This window comes from Cydia splendana, chromosome 15 (assembly GCF_910591565.1).
Source record: "Cydia splendana chromosome 15, ilCydSple1.2, whole genome shotgun sequence".
Classification (NCBI taxonomy): domain Eukaryota; kingdom Metazoa; phylum Arthropoda; class Insecta; order Lepidoptera; family Tortricidae; genus Cydia; species Cydia splendana.
Window position 1 is genome coordinate 15526130 of NC_085974.1, and position 21836 is coordinate 15547965.

A 21836-nucleotide genomic window follows, 5' to 3' on the forward strand; every position below is an offset into this window, starting at 1 on the left:
GGCACCATGGTCTAGAAATGCTTAGGGTATCAAGATATCTTAATCCGGGACTGGTCGTTTGCGGAGTCAAATGATTTGGGACTCGCATTTTATACGCATTACCATGCACTCCCGAAAACAATCGAATTATTCCCGAAAGTCTCGCAACGCATTGAGGTTACAAGGGGCACGTGTCTTCCTCAGGAGTCTGAAGAAGACCACGGTGAGTGGCGGTCTAGCCACAGGCAGGCCGCTTCGCTTTCGCTCGCGCGCTTATACCTTACGGCTTACTGTATCGTCCGATATACACCTACTACCTACTCTGTCGTTTAAATCACGTGTAAAATTTGAATAAGGGCGAAAAAACTATTGACTTTGGAGTGTAGTTTTATTTAGTGGTACCTAATTGTAAAATATTTTATCTGGACTACAGTCCTCTAGCATATCCATCTGTCAACTTTACCTACTTCAAGTTCCGCCTCCAGGGGAGAGGGAGAGAAATTAGGATTAGAAATTAGCCGCTTACTGACACAGACCGAATTCCACGCGGGCGGAGCCGCGGGCACAGCTAGTTTCAACATAACATGTTACATGGGTACATTATACCTATGGTTAATAAGTTAAAATATTTCTTTACTAGCTGTGCCCGCGGCTCCGCCCGCGTGGAATTCGGTCTGTGTCAGTAAGCGGCTAATTTCTAATCCTAATTTCTCTCCCTCTCCCCTGGAGGCGGAACTTGAAGTAGGTAAAGTTGACAGATGGATATGCTAGAGGACTGTAGTCCAGATAAAATATTTTACAATTAGGTACCACTAAATAAAACTACACTCCAAAGTCAATAGTTTTTTCGCCCTTATTCAAATTTTACACGTGATTTAAACGACAGAGTAGGTAGTAGGTGTATATCGGACGATACAGTAAGCCGTAAGGTATAAGCGCGCGAGCGAAAGCGAAGCGGCCTGCCTGTGGCTAGACCGCCACTCACCGTGGTCTTCTTCAGACTCCTGAGGAAGACACGTGCCCCTTGTAACCTCAATGCGTTGCGAGACTTTCGGGAATAATTCGATTGTTTTCGGGAGTGCATGGTAATGCGTATAAAATGCGAGTCCCAAATCATTTGACTCCGCAAACGACCAGTCCCGGATTAAGATATCTTGATACCCTAAGCATTTCTAGACCATGGTGCCCCCTCTCCCTAGGGTCATCAAGATTACATTGAATTTTTTTGGTAAATTGAGTGACGTTCATTGCCGCATTACAGCTGAGAATGGAAATTAATCACATCATTTTATCACGACAATTGACAGTGCCGCAGCAGTAACGTTGCAACAGGGGACCTAATGCTGCTGCAGTCGCCACCCGAATGTCACCTTTATCACAACTTAGAATGTCATTGAAAACGCGAGCGAAGCGAGCGCGAAAATTTTTCGATATAAAAACGCAATTTTATAGACAGTTGTACATTTTTACTTTTAGTATGGAAATCAGTCACATCATTTTATCACGAAAATTGACAGTGCTGCAGCAATAACGTTGCAACAGAGTAATACTGCTGCAGTCGCCATAGCTTAGAAAGTGATTGAAAACGCGAGCGAAGCGAGCGCGAAAATTTATCGATATAAAAACGCAATTTGATAGACAGAGTTGTACATTTTTACTTTTAGTATGGAAATCAGTCACATCATTATATCAAGAAAATTGACAGTGCTACAGCAGTAACGTTGCAACGGAGTAATGCTGCTGCAGTCGCCATATCTTAGAAAGCGATCGAAAACGCGAGCGAAGCGAGCGCGAAACTTTCTCGATATAAATAGGCAATTTGATAGACAGTTGTACATTTTTACTTTTAGTATGGAAATTAGTCACATCATTTTATCACGAAAATTGACAGTGCTGCAGCAGCAACGTTGCAACAGAGTAATGCTGCTGCAGTCGCCATATCTTAGAAAGTTATTGAAACGCGAGCGAAGCGAGCGCGAAAATTTTTCGATATAAAAACGCAATTTGATAGACAGTTGCACATTTTTATTTTTAGTATGGAAATCAGTCACATCATTTTATCACGGAAATTGACAGTGCTGCAGCAGTAACGTTGCAACAGAGTAATGCTGCTGCAGTCGCCATATATTAGAAAGTGATTAAAAACGCGAGCGAAGCGAGCGCGAAACTTTTTCGATATAAATAGGCAATTTGATAGACAGATGTACATTTTTACTTTTAGTATGGAAATTAGTCACATCATTTTATCACGAAAATTGACAGTGCTGCAGCAGCAACGTTGCAACAGAGTAATGCTGCTGCAGTCGCCATATCTTAGAAAGTTATTGAAACGCGAGCGAAGCGAGCGCGAACATTTTTCGATATAAAAACGCAATTTGATAGACAGTTGTACATTTTTACTTTTAGTATGGAAATCAGTCACATAATTTTATCACGAAAATTGACAGTGCTACAGCAGTAACGTTGCAACAGAGTAATGCTGCTGCAGTCGCCATATCTTAGAAAGCAATAGAAAACGCGAGCGAAGCGAGCGCGAAAATTTTTCTATATAAAAACCCAATTTGATAGACAGTTAGACAGTTGTACATTTTTACTTTTAGTATGGAAGTCAGTCACATCATTTTATCACGGAAATTGACAGTGCTGCAGCAGTAACGTTGCAACAGAGTAATGCTGCTGCAGTCGCCATATATTAGAAAGTGATTAAAAACGCGAGCGAAGCGAGCGCGAAACTTTTTCGATATAAATAGGCAATTTGATAGACAGTTGTACATTTTTACTTTTAGTATGGAAATTAGTCACATCATTTTATCACGAAAATTGACAGTGCTGCAGCAATAACGTTGCAACAGAGTAATACTGCTGCAGTCGCCATAGCTTAGAAAGTGATTGAAAACGCGAGCGAAGCGAGCGCGAAAATTTATCGATATAAAAACGCAATTTGATAGACAGAGTTGTACATTTTTACTTTTAGTATGGAAATCAGTCACATCATTATATCACGAAAATTGACAGTGCTACAGCAGTAACGTTGCAACGGAGTAATGCTGCTGCAGTCGCCATATCTTAGAAAGTGATCGAAAACGCGAGCGAAGCGAGCGCGAAACTTTCTCGATATAAATAGGCAATTTGATAGACAGTTGTACATTTTTACTTTTAGTATGGAAATTAGTCACATCATTTTATCACGAAAATTGACAGTGCTGCAGCAGCAACGTTGCAACAGAGTAATGCTGCTGCAGTCGCCATATCTTAGAAAGTTATTGAAACGCGAGCGAAGCGAGCGCGAAAATTTTTCGATATAAAAACGCAATTTGATAGACAGTTGCACATTTTTATTTTTAGTATGGAAATCAGTCACATCATTTTATCACGGAAATTGACAGTGCTGCAGCAGTAACGTTGCAACAGAGTAATGCTGCTGCAGTCGCCATATATTAGAAAGTGATTAAAAACGCGAGCGAAGCGAGCGCGAAACTTTTTCGATATAAATAGGCAATTTGATAGACAGATATACATTTTTACTTTTAGTATGGAAATTAGTCACATCATTTTATCACGAAAATTGACAGTGCTGCAGCAGCAACGTTGCAACAGAGTAATGCTGCTGCAGTCGCCATATCTTAGAAAGTTATTGAAACGCGAGCGAAGCGAGCGCGAACATTTTTCGATATAAAAACGCAATTTGATAGACAGTTGTACATTTTTACTTTTAGTATGGAAATCAGTCACATAATTTTATCACGAAAATTGACAGTGCTACAGCAGTAACGTTGCAACAGAGTAATGCTGCTGCAGTCGCCATATCTTAGAAAGCAATAGAAAACGCGAGCGAAGCGAGCGCGAAAATTTTTCTATATAAAAACCCAATTTGATAGACAGTTAGACAGTTGTACATTTTTACTTTTAGTATGGAAGTCAGTCACATCATTTTATCACGGAAATTGACAGTGCTGCAGCAGTAACGTTGCAACAGAGTAATGCTGCTGCAGTCGCCATATCTTAGAAAGTGATTAAAAACGCGAGCGAAGCGAGCGCGAAACTTTTTCGATATAAATAGGCAATTTGATAGACAGTTGTACATTTTTACTTTTAGTATGGAAATTAGTCACATCATTTTATCACGAAAATTGACAGTGCTGCAGCAGCAACGTTGCAACAGAGTAATGCTGCTGCAGTCGCCATATCTTAGAAAGTTATTGAAACGCGAGCGAAGCGAGCGCGAACATTTTTCGATATAAAAACGCAATTTGATAGACAGTTGTACATTTTTACTTTTAGTATGGAAATCAGTCACATAATTTTATCACGAAAATTGACAGTGCTACAGCAGTAACGTTGCAACAGAGTAATGCTGCTGCAGTCGCCATATCTTAGAAAGCAATAGAAAACGCGAGCGAAGCGAGCGCGAAAATTTTTCTATATAAAAACCCAATTTGATAGACAGTTAGACAGTTGTACATTTTTACTTTTAGTATGGAAGTCAGTCAGATCATTTTATCACGAAAATTGACAGTGCTGCAGCAGCAACGTTGCAACAGAGTAATGCTGCTGCAGTCGCCATATCTTAGAAAGTTATTGAAAACGCGAGCGAAGCGAGCGCGAACATTTTTCGGTATATTATTAATTTATTAAATCAACATAATTATTCATTTATTTTTGTTGATATCCGTGTCTTCTAAACTTAGAGTTAATTTGGCAAAATCTTTCCTCGGTGGCTTATTCATGTCACAACGTATTAAATTCAGCTCCATCTGTTAGTTTACCAGGGTACTCAATAGTGGTAGCACATATTTGAAAAAAGTTTGCCCCTCCTTCCTAAGTAGCGCCATACGATTCAGGGGCAAACTTAAGTCAATCGAGTATTTTGGCTACCCCCCCTTTTTAGGGTTGAATTTTTATAGTCTATAACCTGGCCGGGGATTTTCTCGACAGATTAGTAAAGTTTTTATCAAAATCCGTTCAGCCGTTTTCACGTGATGCGCGTTCAAATAAACAGACAAACAGATAAACAGATAAACAGACAAACAGACAAAAATTCTAAAAACTTTTGGAACGTGTTCTGTTATCGATTCTAAGTATCCCTAGCCAACTTTTTTTCAAATATCTTCCATGTACAGACTTTCGACCCTCTTCAGCTTTATTATATGTATAGAAGATAATATTATAATTTTCATTTATATGTATTTTATCTTAAATTTTACAATAACACGTCATTTTTAATTATTCGTTAGCAATATCTTCCGATTCACGAAAGAAATTTCACACGTTCGGGTAATTCTGTTTACATTACTGGCAACACAGGATAGCGCTGTCATATTTGACAATTCGGATCTAGATAACTTCATGCCCTGACCGTCATCCTTGTCGAACGCGTGTTAATTGTTATTTCCTTCTCGCTCAGTGTCAGCAGTCGCAGTGTTTTCCAAACTTTTCACGTCGTAAGCTTGGTAATTAATGTGTAACTGTGAATTAGTTTTTCAAACGTTTGTCTTGTATAGATAAATAAAGTTTAATTGAATACATTAGATTTGTTTTATTTTACTATGTTTCTACATGAATAACTTAAAATTAATGCCGTTAAAATAATTTTCACCGTTGGTTAAAATTCTCCCACATTTTAAAGTTTGAGAACCTGTAAACGGCATGATGACGTAGGCCCGTGTCAGTTAGGTCATACGCGAATCTCGGAATAGAGTACCAGGCGGAGTATATTATTATACCATGGGTTGTGGCTATTTTTTTTTTCTATGTATCTTCACCGATTACTCCGACATCCGTAGTCCGATTTGAGTAATTATTTTTTTGTTTGAAAGTATCTACCTCCGAGTTGGTCCCATTTTAATTTGGTTCTGTTCTGATGAAGGGATCCATGAGGAATTGAGGGAACTCCTCAATTTTTAAAGGCACATGCATGGTGTTTTGGGCGTTTTCTTAAGCAACTCGAGCATTTTCTCCCGAAAACCACCAATTTGATGAAGTGGACCTTATGATGATGATTATTTTGATGATAATGATGATGATTTCTTTAAATGTAAGTATGTTCAGCGATTACTCCGGCACCTATGATCCGATTTGAGTAATTATTTTTTTGTTTGGAAGAAGTTACCTCCAAGGTGTTTCCGTATTATTTTTGGTCCTGGTCTGATGATGGAATCCATGAGGAATTGAGGGAACCCCTCAATTTTTAAAGGCACGTGTTAAGTGATTTCGGGGTTTTCTAAAGTAACTCGAGCATTTGCTTCCGAAAACCACCAATTTGATGTACTGCAACTGTAGCCTTACCACGAGTTTGACATTGACATATTCGCTAACGTCTTATGCATCTAAATGTAACTTTTAATGCATCTCGCTCACAATAAGGTTAGTACGAGCGAGATGTATAGGAAATAAGTTACACACATGCTAGCGAATATATCAATGTCAAACTCGTGGTAAGCTGGTAAGGCTACTAATCGGAGGTTAGGAGTTAAGGGGTCGGGGAATGGCGGTTGAAGGGTTGCTGGTTCAGGATCGAGGGGTTCCTGGATCAGGGGTTGATGTGCTGTGAGGTTGAGTGATCGGGGGGCTGAGGGATTGGGTCAGTGGCGGGACGGGCGGATGAATTTAGTTGACAGGAATTATAATTTCCCAGACGGACTCGAGAAAATTCCTGATTTCATATTTACTAAAGTAATAGGTACACGAATTTAGTGTTAAACATGATCTTGTTTTTCATTCATGCGTCGCACTCTTAACAATGCGTTAAAACTAAAAATGGTAAAATAAAAACTTTTTACAAAAAAAATTAAACCGACTTCAAAAAGGATGAAATAAAATATTATCCTTTTTTATGTCTATGCGTTACGAACTGATATGTTTGAAGTCGGTGCCAAGCCAAGTAATAGTAACAATACCAGTCAAAAATAATCAGCTTTATGGCTATAAATCCCATTAGAACTGTACTAATAACTATTATAAACGTCTAAAGAATTCTGTCTGCCTCTTTGTCGCCTTTTCATGGCTAAACAACTGAACCGCTTTAGGAGAAATTTGGCAAGAAGGTAAATTCCTTGAATTGTTTTATATTTTGAAATGTAGTCCTCTGGATAAGGGACGGGAAATAACTCAGTCCCAATCCCACACTTGCGTGCTGTAGACTGTTCGAGCATTAGTAAGAAATGCTCTTTAAAAATACGACGACAAAAAAATGCATTTATAAATATTTACACTAATGTGCCGACAAATATGGGACGGACTGCGCCAAGAAGGTTTGATCGTGTGTTCTGAGGTGTGTTCTTAGGTCCAGTCGACGTCAATGATATGTTTACACTTTTGCATCTTAAGCCCCCTCCAGACAATGCGCGTGAATCGCGGCTTCGCTTGCGATTCACGCGCATAGTCTGGAGGGGGCTTTACTCCTTTGTAATAAGGCGAAAAGTGTAAACATATTTTTAACGTCAACTGTAGGTACAGAAAGTACGTTCATTGTCGTCGTGTAAGGCAATCCAACGTAGGTAAATCCTTATCGAATCGCACCAAAGTCATGGTATGCTTCAAAATTTGGCTTGGCACCGACTTCAAACATATCAGTTGGTAACGCATAGACATAAAAAAGGATAATATTTTATTTCATCCTTTTTGAAGTCGGTTTCATTTTTTTTGTAAAAAGTTTTTATTAGTTATACGAAAGACAGAACCGAACGGCATTTTCCTTCAAACTTGGCCAGACACACTCTCACGTCTATAAGTACAATATACCTATGCCTATTTACCTAATTAAATCTTCTACGCAAACGATTACTTGTACCTACTGAAATTCTTTAGCGTCGCTAATTACGCGATAGATTAGGGTCTTTCATGAACGTTGGCATCTTAATTTGCAAAGTAAATAAGTGTTTTTCTTATGTACCTACAGCGAAAAAAACGGCTAAGTGCGAATGGGATTCGAACACGGACAGGTTGAACTAGTTAAACCAAGACATTGTTGTGAATGAGATGAATGTCGAGATCCGTTGCCGCATCAAGGTGCATGACGTGGGTTTCGTCATTACCAAACCACAGAATAAGTAACAAACTAAAATGGAGTTGGACCATATTTCTGGGCAGAGTGATGGCAGATGGACTATAGTACATTGTGCAACATGGGGCGTAAGTTGAATATTGCAAACGAGAGTAAGTTAAATCGCGACGGCTTGCCGGAGCGATTTATAGACTCGAGTTTGCAATATTATTACGCCCCAAGTTACACACAATGTTTTTCATCACACTTGCGATACAAAAATTAAAGACAAAAAACTGTTAATTATGGCACTAGTAACTTCATAACTCCCTAGGGAGAACGCTTTTTCTATAACTCCCGCTAAACCTGCGTGCAATTCCACATTTACTGAGCGAGTGTGATGAAAAAATGTTAACTTAATGGTGGCCGCTTTCGGATGAAAGAAGCGCCTGGCGTCCGTTGGCTTGTTGGGTGGACGACATCCGGAAAATTGCGGGTCACTTCAGGATGAGATTAGCTCAGGGCCAGGACAAGTGGCGTACTATTAAGCCTCCTCCACAGTCGTGCGCGAATCGCGGTGCGAAGCCGCGAACGCGAGTGTGTAGTCGATTTTCGTAGACAGCGAAATAGACTACACACTCGCGTTCGCGGCTTCGCCCGCAATTCACGCGCATAGTCTGGAGGGGGCTTTAGAAGAGAGGCCTGTGCTCAGCAGTGGGCGATAAAGGGCTGATATGATGATGATGATTGTTGTAGAAAAAAATCGCGCATGAGATATAGATAGGAAAAGGCAGGTCAATGTATGAAATTCTTCGTGCTTATTAGTCTTTATTTTTATCTAAAATATACTCTGGCACAGCCACTTTGTCAGTAGAAAAAGGCGGATAATTCAAAAAATGTAGGCACGGAGAGTGGATCTGCCATAGAAAATTTGAATTTCGCGCCTTTTTGTACTGACAAGTTGGGTGTGTAGCGTGTCAAGTGCTGCAAGATCTATAGAGGCCTTAAGTTCGTAACACACTATCGCACCGCACCAAGATCATTGTGCGACGCACCGATAAGTAAGAGCGAGAAAGAGATATCGCTTTCTCGCTCTTACTTATGGGTGCGTCGCACAATGACCTTGGTGCGGTGCGATAGTCTGTTACCACTATTATGGACGTCATTTATCAGACCGGGCAGGATTGGTCGAGCCATGGTCGAGCTTTAAAGTCGTAACACACTATCGCACCGGACCACGACCTTGGTGCGTCGCATCCATAAGTGAGAGCGAGAAACAGATATCTCTTTCTCGCTCTCACTTATGGGTGCGACGCACCAAGGTCGCGGTGCGGTGCGATAGTGTGTTACGGCCTTTAAATGGGTGTGAATCCATCTGTCAAACAAGTAAAAACAATAACATAACCTTCAATCACAAAGTAAGTTAACTTTTAATTTCCAAGAGTAATTAATTAACTGATAAGTTTATACAACCAATCAAGTTTAATGGTACGCAAGTTATTATACTTAGTTTATGACATACGTTGGTTGCGCGTAGCTCGCGGTCACGCTCTGCGAGTGTGGAATTGAAGATATAATCTAATTTAATAAAGTTTGTTATCAATTGTTAAACTGATAAGAATGGGTATGTGCTCGGTTGCGTTACTCGGTCTGTGTGCGTTTGTTTCGCAGACTGGAAGCGCTGAGATTGCAGCGATGACGAAGGATTTAAAAGTGTTGGTTTCTTCAAATGATTACCCTCAGGCAGGGTTAAAGGTTCTACAGGAACAGTGAGTATTAATAAAAAAAAAAACCGGCCAAGTGCGAATTGGACTCGCGTTTCAAGGGTTCCGTACATTAAGTCCGACTCACGCTTGACTGCACATTTCTAATAGGTTTTCCTGTCATCTATAGGTAAAGAACTATTTTGTGTATTTTTTTCAAAATTTTAGACCCAGTAGTTTCGGGTAATTTTTTGGCTATTTTCTTAAATAACTCCGAACCTCTGTATTTTAAAATTATAAAAAAAATATATTTGAAATTCTCAAGATGAGCTCTTTCATTTGATATATTATATAACACAATATACAGTGAAACCTGGTTAAGTGGGACCTGGATAAGTGAGAAACCTCTATAGCTGGGACTCATGGTGCGGTCCCGACACTTTAGCACTGAATTACCTCTGTTAGTGAGATAAAACGAACCTCTATAACTGGGATTAGTTGTTGTGATTTTATAGTCACATTTACCTCTATAATTGAGACAGAGAGTGTATTTCACCTCTTTTACTGAGACTATATTTATAAGATTACATTTCCCTAATTGTTTTTTTAGAATTTTATACGAATTACCTCTGTATCTGAGATAACGTCAATCTATTACCTCTCTAACTTGGACTTTATTGATCTATTTCCGTATTCTTACTAACTCTTAGGTTATCCACAAATTCCGCATTTGCTTAATTGTGTCTAAACGACTTCAAGTTTCATTTAGTTACTTTATATAGTTAAAACTATCGAAACTAAATCCGAAATCTTGATAAGTAACAAGAATAAACAAATTTCAATCATTTAATTAATTTCTGAGACGCAATGAAGTCCGTATCAAATTTAATTGAAAAAATCTATCCTTTGGAAAATCATTCAAAATATTTTCAAAGAAATATTTAAACAGACTTAAAAAATATTTAGGGACAAAGATTATTTTACCTAAACATTTAAAGATAATTACAAAATACCTTATTAACCACCTCTATAACTGAGATATATCCTCTATTCTCACCTCTATTAATGGGACCCTCTGTAAATGAGACAGAAATTTATTTGTACCTGGCTAACTGAGAGCCTGGGTAAGTGGAATACCTCTTTAAGTGAGACAAATCTGCTCGTCCCTTGAAGTCTCACTTATCCAGGTTTCACTGTAGTTTAATAAACTTTATTTTTAAACTTTTTAATTTACCCCCCAAAAGTGGCCCCCATGTTTAAAATTCATTTGTTTACGTTACATGTCCATCTTTGGGTCACTAATTTACACATGTGTACTAATTTGCTAATTGTACCTACTTATTCTAATGACCAATAAATTATATTATAATTTTTTTGAATAATATTGTGAGGGTAATTCAAATAAAATAAAATTTTACAGTTTCACAGTTCTCCAGAGTCGGTACATCAACTTTGGTGAAGAAGGCATCACACAGAACAAGGAGGAACTGCTCCGACTAGCTCCTGGTATCTCCGCCTTGGTCTGGGTGTCACACCACCCTATCACTAAGGAACTGCTAGACAAAGCTGGTAGGTTAAATAAATAAAAAAGCCATTTATTCCTGGGTAACCATACACTACATAGTATTTGTAGGTACTTAATCTAAGATACTAAAAAGGTATGTAAGTAAGTACCTATAGTTCGTTTTTTTTGCATTAGAAAGAACTTGAAAGAAGGTAAGTGATTTTGACATGTCTTTTAATTGAAAAACACTTTTTAAAAATCAAAAACGATTACTTATGAAAGCAGAAGAATATAAATGATCGTATTAGATTCACAATTGTTACATATTTGCCGTAACTTATTTTTAAAATGTGTTTTTCAATTAAAAGACACATCAAGATTGGTTACCTTATTTCTAATGCTAAAAGAAACGAACTATAGTAAAGTAAGTATTAGTCTAAAGAAGGTACTCCAAAACCCTTGAGGTTTAGGCTTCTCCTTCTTCTTCATGATGATGAGTAGAATTTTTGTATTTCTTCTTCACTTTCTGTTTCATTTGCTACCCAACTAATCAGATTTGCTTTTGCATTTATAATATTAGCATTTATGCATTTTATTACCTGCCTAAATAATTTTTGTTTTAACAAAAGTAGTCAACCTACAATCAATGTATTAGTTTGTTAAATGTTAAGTAATTTTTATCTTATTATCTCTGCAAGTATTACGTAAAGGTTATCAATTTAACCTAGAGCGATATATAATAAAACACACCCGCCATTCTGACTGTCAGAATAGTGGGTGTACCGTTTTGGTAATAACTTTTAAGTAGTGGGAGGTACAATTTTTTTAAAGGAGTTACTAAATAGTACAAAATATGATAGTTTTGTTTATTTTTATATAGGTACAGCTGTCATCCTATAAAGCCTCCTCTCCATATCGCGCGGCAAACCATCGAACATTGGCTCGCGCGGCAGCCCGGTATCCATTGCGCGCGGCTACCGCGCGAGCCAATGTGCGATGATTTGCCGCGCGATATGGAGACGGGGCTTAACTCTCACGATGGATTACATACTGGTACCTACATTTAGTTACAGATTTTAATACAACTGCCACCCCCTGGCGACGCCCTTGGCTCCATCTAAGATTAGTTATTACCAGCCTTTACCGTTCCAGGTCCATCTCTCAAAGTGGTGGCAACTGCATCTGCCGGCTACAACCACTGCAATGTAGACGAGCTGAAGGCGCGCGGCATCAAGTTGTCAAACACACCAGATGTGCTCAGTCCTGCGGTCGCTGAGATCGCTATTGCGCTGATGCTGGGCGCTGGCAGGCGCTTTACTGAGAATTTGGAGCAAGTTCACAGGTAACGTTGCTGTTATATTAGTTGTTGTAAGCGTATGTCAATAAAACAACCAAGTTTTAACAGGCACTTATATTTTTACAAAATTATCCTTAAATTTATATTTATGCAAAAAATACAATACAAAACAATAATAGTCTATGTACCAAAAAGTATTTTTGATCTTTTCTAAAAACTCATAATCTTTCTTCAAGGCAACATAACATTTTATTATACCTCTTCTAAAATTGTTATGACTCCATAATAATTTAGTAGTTGGATTTATTTGTACCATTATGCATATTTTATATCAAACTACCTGCTAAAAGTTGTACCATAATGGACAGCAAAAATATCAGAACTGTACAAATGTTAGCTGCAAAACAAATTAGATATAGTTGGTCAAGCAAATCTTGTCCGCAGGAAAATGCGGCAAATTAAAAAAATGTAGGCACGAAGGGTTATCGTCCCATAGAAAATTTGAATTTCGCGCCTTTTTCTACTGACAAGATTTGCTTGACCAGCTATAATACGATAGCATAAAATTAGACTTAACTTCGGTAAGCCTCATACATTCATTTCAAGATTTTTCCTTCTCCTCATCAGAACTGTCATCCTTTCCCAGTGGTTCCTTTTTTTCTTCACCCATAGCCTCCCAATAAGAAGGTGGTGCGGACCCACTAGCTTTCAAAGAACTTTCAAGTCGATCAATCACTTGGACGGGTATCTCCAGCACTAGGTTACGGTGTGGCATCGGTATCACAGCAGTGATAGCTACGGCATAATCTCTAGCTATAATCTTTGAGTGATCTATAGATGCAAGGCCCGCTGGAATGGTAATTTCATCTGAGAATGTTTTGGTTTCACCACTCTGCATGATACCATATTTAATATCAGTTTCTTTTACATCTTCAACAATTCTTGCCTCTTTCTTTCCTTTTACTGTAAAGGAATCAACTTGAACTAATTTTATCTCGACCGCCTTTAAAGTAAGATTTGTGTTGTTCTCAACTTCATAATCAACTTTAACACTGTCACCAGGCTTCACTACGGAGTTAGCCATGGTAGCTTTAATGTTCACAATGCTCTTCTTGCTTGAAAATAAAGAGGCTAATTGAAACAAACTTGTCTGTTCTCCATAAACGGTTGGTTCGGTTGGCAATCTTGGAGTCACTCCGGAAACAACAGTTATTTTCTTCTTGTAATGCTTGTTAAAGCTCAATAATTCCGGCTTTTCAAATTTGATGCGGACATAGTATTTTATATTACACCAAACTGTGTATTGAGGGCTCTTGTTCATGTATTTTAGTGAACCTGGTATGTTTTGTGGTAGCTGATAGTTAAATTCAGTCTCATAACTTCCTGCAGGCAACGGTTCTCCTTTTACATTCTCGTAAATAATGTTTTCCACATCCACATAGTTTTCCGAATTCCTGTATGTACACAGTTGATCGTTTGACTTCTGGAAGTCATCGTCGAGGGCTAGCCATCCATGCCCTTTCAGAGACACTAATATTTTACTAAAAACAGTTTCTTTGTCCAAACAATACTTGATCTTGCCTGAAACTGTGCTTCCTGGGGTGTACACCCCATCCACTGGCTTACACAAGTTGATTTCGCAGTACACTCCCATGATGGAAATATTGTGATCACGATTTCACAACAAACACGTTATGTTTCAAAATTAAATGTTTTTGATCATTAATGTTAATCAATTGTTTGTTTTATCTGATAGTGTTATCACAGTTTTAATACACTAGAACACTTAAAAGTAAATTCTACAATAACTTTTATGAATAAACTAGCTCAACTAATGGAATGTGTCATCTTTTGTTTGGAATTTTGGGCGTTGTTTGACTTAGGTAGGAAAAACCAAACAAAATTAAGAATTCAATGCATGCATGATGCATAGTTATTTTAACTAAATATACTAATTTAATTAAACCCTATGCACTTGGAAATAGAGTCTAAAATGCTATTTATGAAATGCACTTAGCTTTGACAGTTAACAGAGAGCGCGTTCATGATAACAATTATATAGGCTGCGTTCGGTTATTATTAATTACTTTTAAATGAATGAATGCTTGATATTTGGCCATGTAGTCAGTAGTAACACATGGCACTGCACGCTTGCGTGTTTAATTCCTAGTGAATTTCATTTGACCTATAAACTTTCTTCAATCCAGCATTTCCCAAACTATAGGTCGCGACGTCGCGACCCATTGGTGGGTCGCGAGCGAATATTGAGTGGGCCCTGAAACTACTAGGGCATCTGAGCGTTACAAATAACATTTTATGCCCCCTTTTTAAGACGGCCAAGAGGTGGGTCCCGAATTCGGCAGTTTTTGTTAGGTGGGTCGGAGTCGGAGCCCAGTCAACTTTGGAACCACTGCTTCAATCACTAAGTTTAGATGGCATACATTTTTTTATTATTGTTATAGGATAGGTCTATTTTTTTTACAAATTCCAAGTATTGCATCCCCTTTAGATCCTTTTCTTTTCGGAGAATCATTGATGCCCTCGGCCATCACTTCCCAATAGGTCGGTGGATCATCCCTGAGCGAGTTTATTTCTTCATTCGCAAAGGTACAACGAGCACAGCCAGAAACGCAATAGTTTTCCTCCTCGCTGCTCGATAGAGTTTTTATTACTTGAAATGGCATTTCAAGAGGCATATTATGTAAGCCCGGTAATCTAACAACAGTCATTACAGCATAATCTCGGGATAAAAATTTACAATGCTCGATCGAAGCACAATGTCCAGGAATTGTGATTTCTGCAGTAAATTTCACTATTTCTCCACCTGGTATAGTCTCATAACTATACTCAGCACCCTCTACATCGGTATAATTCTTGAAAACGCTGCCTCCCATTGAAGTGTATTGGTCGACTTCTGATATTTTCACTTGAATACCTTTGATTGTTTTATTCGTATCATTGCTGATCTCATATTCCACTTTCACACACTCACCGGGTCTGAGAACCGAAGTCGTCATAAGGGCCTTCAGGTTGACAATGTTTTTTTTACCTAGGCATAGAGGGTTGATTTGGAGTAAGCTTTTCTGGTCACCGTACACTAAAGGCTCCAAGGTAAGACGTGGTGTCTGAATGGAAATCACGTGTATCTCTTTTTCGTACTGCTTGTCCGGTCTGAAAAAATTCAGCATCTCAAATTTAATAGAAACAACGTATTTGACATAGCATTTCACAAGGTACTTTATCGTACCCCTATAGTATTCTTTTGATGCCGGAATATTATGAGGTAGTTGAAAACTGAACTGGGCATTGAATTGTCCTACTGGATGAGAGTCCGTCTCGAAAGTGTATAAAACTTCGTCTAAATGAACGTATATTTCATCGTTGGTGTATGTATACATGCGTCTTCTTCTCTTCTTCGTTAAATCTTCTAGGTAGAGATGTCCACGACCCTTTAAGGATACAGTTATCGATCTAAAGTTGTATTCCTCATCGATGGCGTATCTTATTCCTCCGGATACGAAGCTTCCAGGTTGGTATGCGTGTCTCCCGTCATCATCAGCTGGTTTACACAAACTTATTTGACAAAAAATACCCATAACAAATGCGTTGTTTGGATATTGTCGCACTATTTCGTTATAAACTCCACTGTCCGTTCGATGTTCCTTTAAACATTGAAGGCAACGGGCGGATATTTCGTGTCTACCTCCGCGTCATCATTATCATAAATACCTAGATAAGGATTATCTATTTATCTTTAAGATATTATACTTACCTACTCACTACTAAAGATCGTAAGTTTTGTTTATTCATCAATAATTTCTCTCTGCAGTGGGCAATGGGAGATCGGTTTCCAGAAAGTGTTGGGCCAGGAGATCCGCGGCAGCACGGTCGGTGTGTTCGGACTCGGAGGCATTGGGCAGGCCATCGTGAAGAGACTGGCCGGGTTCGAGGTTGAGAAGTTCCTTTACACTGGACACAGGGAGAAGCCACAAGGTAATTATTTTCATTTGTGAGTTTAGTGACACTATGTTAATGTTTACTACCGGTCTCCTTCGCCAATCAGCGACACCAAGGCTATTTTTGTAGGTACAATCCACGGCGCGGAGTACTTTAAACGCGTAGCGCAGGTACACTTCAATGTACTTTAGGTACCTATAAACAATAACTTCATGTCTCCGTCCGTCTTAACTTCCTAGATATCACTGAAGACTTCAGCTCGCGCTTTTACGCGTTATCTAATAAAGACCCTGATTCTCGTGTAGAAAAATACCCATAACTCTGTAGAAATTATTCTATTGGACCGCCGTTTTCAAGGACCATAGCCATTTTTAATACACTCCTCTGCTCTTGGAGGCAGGGCCCGGACATCGTAGGTAGTAGGTACGTGCCAAACGACTAGGTATACCTTGTTTATTATATCCTTTTTATTATTTGCGTAGGTATCTTACTAAAACTCACAAAATATTTCAGCGAAGGCACTCGGCGCCCACTTCGTGTCCAAAGATGAGCTCCTGGCTCAAAGCGATTTCGTGATCCTCGCGGTGCCCTTGAATAATGAGACTAAGTTGATGGTGAACAAGGAACTACTGGGGAAGATGAAGAAGAACGCCATACTCATCAACGTTGGCAGGGGAGGTTAGTATATTGTGAAGTAACTAATTTTGACTCTTGTTCCAAATGTTCCAATTGTTGACTGACTGGCCAATAAAACTTAGTAATCCAAAAATAAAACCAATATTTATGGACGATTTCCTTAGAACGCTCCAAGTTTGACTAAAAGCATCTTCTCTAAACTTTCTACATCAGTAGGTACTTTCGCCATCAGATATATCGGAGCGGCCAAGGTGCTCACAAATATCTGAACACGCCTCTATTGTCAAGGCGTTAGAGTGCGTGTTAAGGTTTTTTGAGCATCTCGGCCGCTCTGATAAATCTGATGGCGACTGACTGTACCTACCCCTACTAATTTCTCTCACCAGTTATGTTGTCACAGATCTCGTAGACCAAGACGCCCTATATGACGCGTTGAAGAACAAACAGATCTACGCCGCCGGACTAGATGTGACTACCCCTGAGCCGCTTCCCAAGGATCATAAACTGCTGGCCGTACCCAACCTCTGTAAGTGCCAAGTTTCATAACCTTTTCGACGCCGTGTCAAACACAAAAGCTGTCACTCGGACGCCACGTCATCGAAGTGTCAAAACTGAAATTGAACTTTATGCATATATGCACGTAGGTCTATGTTGCTCTGTGGTTTGTGATTGTGATGTGGATTAATCCGTCTTTGGCGTTGGATCTACGGCGCGGATAAATCGCGTCATTGGCGTCCAAAAGGTTAATGTAGAGCTGCGCTAAGTTTTCATGATAAGTGCAAATTTTATACGTCAATTATGGCGCTCCTAAGGAATATGCACGCATTGTCATTGCCAAGATTATGCACACAGGGCAAGTCGACAGACAAAAGCTTTATGTCACGCAATAAGAGTAAAAAGACGTCGCTCGGCTCGGCCCCGCCGACGCCTTACGTCGCGACGTTTTATATTAGCTATTGCCCTTTAGTGTGCATAAATTAGACATAATTAGGTAGGTAGTTGGAGCAGGACGTATAGCCACTGCCATTTTATTTATTGATTTGTTTCATAATAATTGACAGTGCAGACCTGCCTGATATATTTTTTTGCTTTGAATTTCAGTAAAATAAATTTATTTGTGTAGATATTGAAAACAACCCTATTCTTTCGTTTCAGTCGTACTTCCACACATCGGCAGCGCCACTGTTCGTACGCGCAACGACATGGCGACCCTAGCGGCGCGCAACGTCGTCAACGCACTGAGCGGGAAACCCCTGCTCACGCCTGTGCTTTCTTGAGTACGGTGTGGCGAGCGATCGTGGGATAGTGGTTACCAAAAATGCGAAATTTCCACATAGAAAAATTTCGGAAACTTTTCATATTTTATCTATGCAAAATTTAGTATTAAGGAAAAGTTTTTTAATACTAAATATTATTTATTTGTTGATAAAATTGCTGTACAAAATGTTAAATTACTTTGAAGTTGAATCACTGATTAAATGAAATTGTTTGTTACATAACCATTGTTTTCTTAACACAATAAATTTGGAACAATAATAAAAATCATACATACTTGGCCACAACTTGGCACCGAGTAAAAAATAAGCATTAAATTACAAATAGACATTTTAGAATACAATATCTTACCGTTAATTATTTACAAACATTTTTAGACATAGCTAGGTACGACCTACTCTTACATAATAGAAATCGTCAGTCTCTAAAATAACTGCTTTTGAAAGATATTTTAACGTACTGAATAGTTAAAATGATGTTATAAATATGCTATTTTTTTTAGACTGATTGATTCTAGGATTGCCTTAGAGCAATTAGTAACTGGAGACGCCTTGGCTGTCATTTTCTGTACAAAACAGTCTGCCGATTTTTGCGGGGGCACGTCAAATGTATGGCTATTTCTACATGATTTGTACGTAACATACAAATAGCCATGTCAGATAAACGTCAGTCCATACAAAAGTTTGCACAATTGTGCAAGGTTTTTGGCAGAGGAGTAAGCTCTTAAAGGCGACTCCGCTTATTAAATGCTCTAAGAGGACTGCCACTCATTTTACCATACAAGTCTGCCTATAATATTTTTCAAACTGGAAGGGCACGATGATAGATGTCGATTCAATACAATTTTGCGACATTTGGCATTTTTAGGTTATAAATTGTATGGAGATGACATCTATCGTCATACCCTTCCAGTTTCGAAAATATTATAAGCTAACTCTGCAGTAACATTTGACAATGCCAAAGTGTGGTCTGCTCCTTCCACTCCTCTTTTTGGTGGAAATGTCACACTCTGTCACTGCAAAGTCTGTGCAGAATTATAGTTTTATGGTTTTAAAATGTCGGGATCCACTTGAGAGATTACCTGCCGATGAACGGCATTGTTATCTTTTGTTAAACCAAACCGCTAATCGGTGTTGGCCGAAACGTTAATGCAATTGAATATTGTTGACCATTAACCAGTACAAATTGAACCATCAACTGTAACCGTCCATTACCATTGTTCTATTTGTACTGGTTAATGGTCAATTGCAATTAACGTTCGGCCAACACTGCCGCTAATTACGTGTGCAAAATATAATCTCTCAAGTGGATCACGACATTTAAAAACCATACAACTACAGCTTGATCTGACTTGGTTTATGTGTTTACTAGTTTAGTCACTCTCAAGGTGCATCCTGGACGACAGCAGCCAGGTCTTTCAGGAACGGTTCTATCTGACTCTCCAAAGACAGGATGTGGCCGGTGTTGCAGTTGTCGCTGCCGATGAAAGTTATCACTAGAGGCAGCTTATTCATTTGTATCACCTGGAAATTTAAAAGCTTTAAATGGAATTATTGTATTTATCATAGATGTTAGGATCCTATAGATGTGCTATACGCGTGCGTCGGTGAGGGACAAAACATATGCAATGCGACACTATGATTGTGAAGGTGAGACTGTGACAAGGACAAACAATATTAGCGCTTTCGCTGCTACTCCTACTGAAAGATACATAAGACTATCCCGTTCGGTCATTTGCAAATTGCAAATGTCTATCGCATCTTGTTTTGATGCACGTGACTTCATATGTCAAATGTAACTAATATAAAGTGGTGCACAATAAGGTAGGACAGGGGTCACCAAATGGCGGACCGCGGTCTGGATCAGGACCGCCGACCTATTTTATTTCATTGCTTATTGAATAAACTCAAGTAGAAACGGACCGCAATAGTCATTTTATTTTAGGAACCGGAGCCCTGAAGAAACTATTTGGTGACCCCTGAGGTAAGATGTAGCTACATTATGTTCAAACTTTTGGAATGAATATCTTTTATTTACTTATATTACTGACTGCAAGCTTAGTAGTGAAAATATCTTAGGTAAGGTATAGGTCAAAATCAATCAAGATCTGTAGTATTGTGCCAAACAAAATTAGAAATGTAAAAAGCAAATTGTCAGATCACTAAAATATGCCAGTTTCTCATGATTGAATGGTTACTAAACCGTAGAAAACGACTATAACACTTTAATTTCTTTGTATCTTACCTGATAGCTGGAATACATTGATATAATGGTCTTGTTCCTTCCTAAGCCAAGTTTGCTGGCCTGATCAGTCGCCATACCGAAAGTTGATATGAAATTAGGCCTCAGGGCGAGCTGCGGCGCCCTTTCAGTCACCGCCCGCACCAGAGGGACTCCATCTCTGTCCGTTATTATTATGCTATGTAAGCCATTTACTCTGTAACGTGAATAAACAAAGTTAAAACTGTTAACATGCTTTCCGCTCACTTTATGTGCAACTAGAACTGTGAACATACTTTTCCAGTAAATGGTTCAAATATTTACGCAAGTCGTCAACCATTATGGGGCGTTAACGATTAATTTTATTAATACGGAATAAAAAACAAAATCGTCTCGTATCGCGTTGAGATTGTTGGTTGGTTGACAGCTGAGCTGAGATTGACAGTGAAGTGAAATCGGTGACACTGACATTTGATTGAATGTGATATTATTCAAGACATTGATATAGAATCTTAAATCAAACTAAAATTATTTTACATATATTGTATGTAAATAAATGTTTTATTACTTTTTTACATTACATAGATAAATATTTGAGCTAGATTTCATTTCCATTTTATTAGTAAAACATTTGTATTGTATTGTTCTGTAATACATTTTAAAGGTTAATTAGCATTTATAAAAGTTGTTTAATCAGGCGTTAATAAAATTTACTCAAACCGACTGATATTTTCATAGACAAGTGACTTTTTTGACTTCTTTGTTTTGTTTCTTTTTCAAATTCGAGCTTTTTGCCTTCTGAAACGATTTCGTAATCGTACTAATATGACAACAGGGTCTATAAAATAATAATATTATGACATCCAATGAATAATAAAAGAATAATATCCTTAATTATTTTCTTTAATTACTGAAGAAGAAACCTGGAATCAGTTTTTCGAGAAAAAGTAATTCAAAAAATAATATGTTTTTATAGTCTATTGCCAAAAATGAAAATGGCAGAAACCGATTGACATGTCTGCGATTAGGCTTGTGCCTGCTCGGTCACTACAGAGAGCGCTCCGCTCTCAGTCAATCGGTCAAACGAACTAGTTCGGTCTTTTAGTTCCTTTAGTTCAGTTCGGTCGTTGAGAGCCAGGAATGAATAGGAGTCGATTTTTCATTGGTTTCTTTCCAATCTTTGGTAACTGAATACAATTCAACTTGTACGATACGATGTGTCGGTATTAAACATTAAAACACCTTAACATAATTTAAAAATGTGAAATATGTCGAAATATATTT

General features: G+C 38.5%; 5 protein-coding genes across 5 annotated transcripts in view; 1 reads left to right on the forward strand and 4 right to left on the reverse strand.

Annotated features, from left to right (window-relative positions):
* Positions 1-21836, reverse strand: part of LOC134797772 (mitochondrial coenzyme A diphosphatase NUDT8) — a 290972-nt gene that overhangs the window by 172577 nt on the left and 96559 nt on the right. The gene's annotated exons all lie outside the window — the stretch shown is intronic.
* On the forward strand, positions 9566-18372 carry LOC134797753 (glyoxylate reductase/hydroxypyruvate reductase-like). The gene is made up of 7 exons (XM_063770115.1): positions 9566-9729; positions 11084-11232; positions 12320-12509; positions 16294-16457; positions 16935-17099; positions 17458-17583; positions 18213-18372. The coding sequence occupies exons 1-7, from the start codon at positions 9581-9583 to the stop codon at positions 18332-18334; spliced, it is 1065 nt and encodes a 354-aa protein (XP_063626185.1). The 5' UTR covers positions 9566-9580; the 3' UTR covers positions 18335-18372.
* LOC134797754 (uncharacterized) lies at positions 13041-14238 on the reverse strand. Its single transcript, XM_063770116.1, has one exon. The coding sequence runs from the start codon at positions 14116-14118 to the stop codon at positions 13066-13068; it is 1053 nt and encodes a 350-aa protein (XP_063626186.1). The 5' UTR covers positions 14119-14238; the 3' UTR covers positions 13041-13065.
* Positions 14906-16168, reverse strand: LOC134797752 (arrestin domain-containing protein 2-like). Its single transcript, XM_063770114.1, has one exon. The coding sequence runs from the start codon at positions 16058-16060 to the stop codon at positions 14921-14923; it is 1140 nt and encodes a 379-aa protein (XP_063626184.1). The 5' UTR covers positions 16061-16168; the 3' UTR covers positions 14906-14920.
* On the reverse strand, positions 19626-20985 carry LOC134797782 (ragulator complex protein LAMTOR3 homolog). The gene is made up of 3 exons (XM_063770151.1): positions 20849-20985; positions 20577-20769; positions 19626-19855 (listed from the first exon to the last, which is right to left on the reverse strand). Exons 1-3 carry the CDS (start codon positions 20890-20892, stop codon positions 19715-19717), a joined length of 378 nt encoding a protein of 125 aa, XP_063626221.1. The 5' UTR covers positions 20893-20985; the 3' UTR covers positions 19626-19714.

Excerpts from the sequence above, each read along its gene's own strand:
- LOC134797753 (XM_063770115.1), top strand. The coding sequence starts at position 9,581 with ATGGGTATGTGCTCGGTTGCGTTACTCGGTCTGTGTGCGTTTGTTTCG. Across the intron at positions 9,730-11,083 it reads TTAAAGGTTCTACAGGAACA|TTTCACAGTTCTCCAGAGTC; the intron begins GTGAGTATTAAT and ends AAAATTTTACAG. Across the intron at positions 11,233-12,319 it reads GGAACTGCTAGACAAAGCTG|GTCCATCTCTCAAAGTGGTG; the intron begins GTAGGTTAAATA and ends TTACCGTTCCAG.
- LOC134797782 (XM_063770151.1), bottom strand. The coding sequence starts at position 20,892 with ATGGTTGACGACTTGCGTAAATATTTGAACCATTTACTGGAAAA. Across the intron at positions 20,770-20,848 it reads TTGAACCATTTACTGGAAAA|AGTAAATGGCTTACATAGCA; the intron begins GTATGTTCACAG and ends TTCACGTTACAG. Across the intron at positions 19,856-20,576 it reads CAATGTATTCCAGCTATCAG|GTGATACAAATGAATAAGCT; the intron begins GTAAGATACAAA and ends TTAAATTTCCAG.
- LOC134797754 (XM_063770116.1), bottom strand. The coding sequence starts at position 14,118 with ATGGGAGTGTACTGCGAAATCAACTTGTGTAAGCCAGTGGATGGGGTG.
- LOC134797752 (XM_063770114.1), bottom strand. The coding sequence starts at position 16,060 with ATGGGTATTTTTTGTCAAATAAGTTTGTGTAAACCAGCTGATGATGAC.